This window comes from Nuphar pumila, chromosome 10 (genome assembly GCF_984573655.1).
Source record: "Nuphar pumila chromosome 10, dmNupPumi1.hap1.1, whole genome shotgun sequence".
In the NCBI taxonomy this organism is placed as follows: Eukaryota; Viridiplantae; Streptophyta; class Magnoliopsida; order Nymphaeales; family Nymphaeaceae; genus Nuphar; species Nuphar pumila.
Genome location: NC_143258.1, coordinates 119,027,748 through 119,032,832, shown reverse-complemented (window position 1 = coordinate 119,032,832; position 5,085 = coordinate 119,027,748). Strand labels below are relative to the sequence as shown.

Below are 5,085 nucleotides of genomic sequence, written 5' to 3'. Positions count from 1 at the left end.
CTCAATTTTACTGTATGCCCCCCACCGGACTCGTATCAGTACATGGGACATACATGTGTGTTGGCGTTGGCGGCCAAGTTTCCACAAAAAAAAGACGAACGTAACGAGTCTTTCGAGGAACATTTTTCCATGGAGCTTGTATCCCAAAAGGCTGCTTAAATCAAAAGGTATTCAAATAAGGTAGGCTAATATTTTTCCCAATTTCATAGAAACATTAGGTGCCATACGATACTATAAGATACGATACGATTATTTTTAACAAGACGAGAGAAGATCCAGTTATCTGCAAAATCATGATGTGATTTTTTTCTTTTCTTTTCTTTTTTTTTTAAAAAAAAAAGCTTATCATAAAAGTACTGGCAACATCCTCATTGGTTGGTGGCTGCGATGGGATGGTGGTTGTTGATCACGGCATCCTGTGGCAGCTACGATATTAGAGCATTTTCCATGCCACAGCCAAGAGACGGTGGTGTGTGTCCTCAGTTGGTTACATCTCGTGTTTGGGGGTTCTCAATAAGCGCTACTTATCTAATCACATGGAGCTTGTATCTTTATGTTTCTCAGCATCAAGGTGCGGTTGCAAAAACTTAAGTACCTTTTCATGATGGTTTCAGAAAATGATAAAAATGTCCTTCATTTGAAAAAAGAGAAACGGGAATTCAAAAAAAGGACAAAATATTCTTCGTCCAGAAAGTCACGCTCTTTCTTTTCTGTTTGAACTTTTCGTCGTCATCTTCTTTTTTTTTCCTTCTCCATAAAAGTTATCTTCCTCTCTTCCTTGATCTAAAGGCTCTCCTCCTCTCTCTCTCTCTCTCTCTATTATATATATCTTCTTATCATCAACGCTCTCATGCCAAAGAGAACAAAAGAGAGAGGTAAAGAGAGATGGCTTCACCATTCCTTTCTCTCTTCTTCCTTGCAATCATCCTCACCACCGTAGATTCAGCCATCCTTTCTCCTGGGGCACACCCTCTAGACCCACTAACAGCTTCAGAAATCATCCAAGTTAGGGACATAATCCTCAACTCCAAGCTCTTCTCTCCATACAATGCAACCCTTCAATTCAACTACATGGGTCTAGAAGACCCAGACAAAAGCACCCTTCACTTGTGGTCATTATGGAAACCATCCACTTTATCTTCTTCACCAAAAAGGAGAGCAAAGGTGATAGCCACCTCTTCATCTCAAGTATATGAAATCCTGGTGGATTTGTCATCTCATTCTATTGTATATGGCTACCCCTTTCATGGTAACGGGTACCCCAGTTTTACCCCAGATGAGTTGTCCAAAGCTTCTACTTTACCACTGAGTTACCCTCCTTTCGTTCATTCCATTGCTGCTCGAACCCTAAATCTCTCTTTGATTGAATGTGATACCTTCGCTTTGGGGTGGTTTGGAGAGAAGGTGGAAACAAAGAGGGCCATCAAGGTCCAGTGTTTTTACCGTGATGGCACTGACAATTTCTATCTTATGCCAATTGAAGGAGTCACCCTCTTGGTAAATTTGGACAAAATGGAGGTTGTGGACTATACCGATCGGTTGCGGGTTCCATTGCCCAACCCGGAAGGTACTGAAATCCAAGCCTCAAGGCTGAAGCCCCCTTTCCAACCCGGGACCAAACCCATAAACCTGGTCCAGCCAGAGGGACCAGGTTTAGAGATCGCTGGTCACATGGTAAAGTGGGCTAATTGGAGGTTCCACATTGGGTTTGATGATCGGTCTGGCTTAGTCATCTCGGTCGCATCCATTTATGATTCAGAGAAGCAAAGATACCGGCGGGTCTTGTACAAGGGATTTGTATCGGAGGTCTTTGTGTCGTATATGGACCCTACGGTTGATTGGTACTTCAAGACTTATATGGATGCTGGCCAGTTTGGGCTCGGTCAATTGATTCAATCGCTCGAGCCTTTGACCGATTGCCCCGAGAATGCTGTCTTCTTTGATGTGAATCCAGTCAGTGGAGGTGGTACTCCGACTAAGGTCAAGAACGCGATCTGCATGTTCGAGCGGTACGCCGGAGATGCATCGTGGCGGCACAGTGATGACAGCACGGACCCACGCATGTTGGTGAGTGCCTCGATGGTCGGTTTCTGCTAGCTAGACCATAAATAGTTTGACTGGGTTTGATGGTCCAATCTGGTTTGGTTTTGCAGATCAGGGAGGTCAGACAAGAGGTGAATCTAGTGGTAAGAATGGTTTCGACTGTGGGAAACTATGATTACATTGTGGATTGGGAATTCAAGCAGACCGGATCCATCAAAGTTGCGGTAATTAATTTGGTGACCTAATCATGCATCTTATCTTTCTTAGCTTTTCTCTCTTTTTTCATACAATTCCTCAATAACTGTAAATTTCTCTAACACAGTCTATGCCCAATTATGGCACAAGTGGGTCGATATGATCAGAACCACATCCAGTTCACATATAATGTAACCTGGTTGGATCAAGGTCTAACCTACAAATATCAAAGCTGGGTTCTGGTCGAAAGGAGGCTCAGATTCTAGGAACACAACTAGTAGACCCGCTAGAAAGATGTAAATCTTATTAACCGTTTTATGCTGTGGTTAGGGATTGTACTCACGGTGTGACCATTGGCACCCCCTTGTGTTAGGAACCTTTCACTTGCAGTTGCAAGAGATTACTTGATGGATATGGCAAGGATAGCTGTAGATGCAATACGGAAAAAAAAAACTCATCATAAAAATTTGCATTTGTAAAAAAAGAAAAAAATGAAGCTACTAGGCGTATTCATCATGGTTCATCCAACATAAACATACTCTATATCAAGTAATTTTAATGCTAAAACCTGGTTTCAATATTGATACATTAAGCTTCATCACTCTTAGGAAATCTATTTAAAGAAGAAATTTGCAAATTTAGAGCATTTTATATTATACCTGTTGATGCAAAGGTAGTTGGTGCAATATAAGTTTGCTTTATAAAAAAATTCAAAATGACATGAAAATTTGTCTCTATAATGTCACTTTAGTATCTTTTTAGTAGATTGGAGAGAGAGAGAGAGAGAGAGAGAGAGAGAGAGAGAGAGAGAGAGAGAGAGAGAGAGAGATTCTATCTATTCTTTCCTATTTTAAGGAAAAGGAAAAGTTGGACTCTTAATTTCCTCATAAATTTTCGTCTGTTTAAGTTCTTTTATTTATTTTAGGAAATAGAAAATTCGTCTCATATATCAATTTTGACATACCTAATACATACTTCATAATCTAATACAACTGATAGATTTCTTTTCTAGATTTTTTAAGAACCCCAAAAAGTTTATTACCTGAAATTATTACTTCTTACATATTACATTTTGTCTCCTGTTGTAAACCTTGATAACTGGTTCATACTGTTTTTTAGGTGGGAGCAACAGGGGTCTTGGAAGTGAAGGCCGCTTCCTACACTGATGAAGCAGAGATAACCCAGCCTGTCCATGGTTCCATATTGGCACCTAACACCATTGGTGTGTACCATGATCACTTCATCACCTTCTACCTTGACCTTGATATTGATGGTGCCAACAACTCTTTTGTCCAAGCCAAGATGAAGATGATGAAGGATAGCTCATCACCAAGGAAGAGCTACTGGACTGCTGTGAAAGAAACAGCCAAAACCGAGGCAGATGCAAGACTGACACCAAGCGCAACTGAGCCGGCTGATTTGCTAGTGGTGAATCCAAATAAGTTGACAAGGGTCGGGAACCAAATCGGTTACCGGCTACTTGCGGGCGCGCCGACCGTATCCCTCCTATCGAATGAAGATTACCCGCAAATCCAGGGCGCCTACAGTAAGCACCCCATCTGGGTAACGGCCTATAACAAGTCCGAACAATGGGCTACTGGGACCTATGTTGATGAAAGCAGAGGAGAAGATGGCCTTTCAGTATGGAGTGCCAGGTAAAAAAATTTGCAGTGCAGTCTTAGAGTCTTAAATCAATAGATAGAAAATTTTGGGGTCTGCGCTATCTTTTTGAGATTTGGTAGGGAAGGCTGGAAGTGAATGCGTAGCATACTGTTTGATCCCAAATCCCAATCAAACCTAGGACTTGTAATGCATATATTTTTTAATATGGCAACTTTATCGAAGTGATACAATACCCATGGAAAAAAATAGTGATATTTTCAAAAGTCACTTTTTCACAATACTAATGTGATGAAAACGTTTTCTGTGATATTAACCTTATTATGTATTATAGTATCATGATTCAGAACTACCATATATTTTCTCTACTTTTTAAATTTTTGCCGAATCAATGTCAAGTTTACCAGTCTACTTGTGTCTTTGTGAGATGAAAAGAGACTCGTAAGTTGGTCTTTTGGATATTTTTCGGTGCAACTTTAAAGGCCTCTCTTTGTTTTGACACACCTACATTGGCTTTTTGGAATTGCAGGGATAGGGACATTGAGAACAAGGACATAGTTTTGTGGTACACTGTGGGTTTCCACCACATCCCTTGCCAAGAAGACTACCCAGTGATGGCCACGCTATCTGGTGGCTTTGAACTCAGACCTACCAATTTCTTCGAGCGGAATCCCTTCCTCCACACCAAGCCTCCCAAGCGTCTTGTGTTGAACTGCTCATCCACTTGATGCTCATAAGCTTAGTGGAAATTTTGTTTAGTTTATGTGATTTGGTGTTTGGTTCAGATTAATGTAGTTAAAATTACCAACAGGGGCTCCGCTTGTCTGGCAGGAGCAGTTAGTGCACGTCACCTGCCTAACCCCAGCTCTCTCTATCAAAAAATAAATAGATAATGTTTTTAAAATCATTAGAATGATCGAGGACATGTTATAATTGGAATAATGAAATCATTATTCCTAAATGATAAGGATTTACGTAAGAATACATAAAAACCAGTGGTTGAGTGCCTATTATTGGGACCACCTTCCCAATCAGCATCAGTATATGCAAGTAAATTTAAAGACGATGAAGCAGACAAGAAGAGTCCTCGTGAAAGAGAGTAGTTTAAATATTTAATAATACACAAAACTACTGCCATATGCACAGAGGTGGGAGCTTGCTGAAGCTGACTGGTTGTGTGAACAACATGTGTTATATTTGGCCTAGTAATGGAAAGATAAGAAAGAG

At 40.6% G+C, this 5,085-nt stretch overlaps 1 protein-coding gene across 1 annotated transcript; it reads left to right on the top strand.

The window, feature by feature from the left end:
• The first annotated feature begins 885 nt into the window (after positions 1–885).
• On the top strand, positions 886–4,666 carry LOC149828085 (amine oxidase [copper-containing] alpha 2, peroxisomal-like). The gene is made up of 4 exons (XM_090018625.1): positions 886–2,067; positions 2,154–2,267; positions 3,358–3,893; positions 4,388–4,666. Exons 1-4 carry the CDS (start codon positions 886–888, stop codon positions 4,584–4,586), a joined length of 2,031 nt encoding a protein of 676 aa, XP_089874751.1. The 3' UTR covers positions 4,587–4,666.
• The last annotated feature ends 419 nt before the right edge of the window (positions 4,667–5,085 follow it).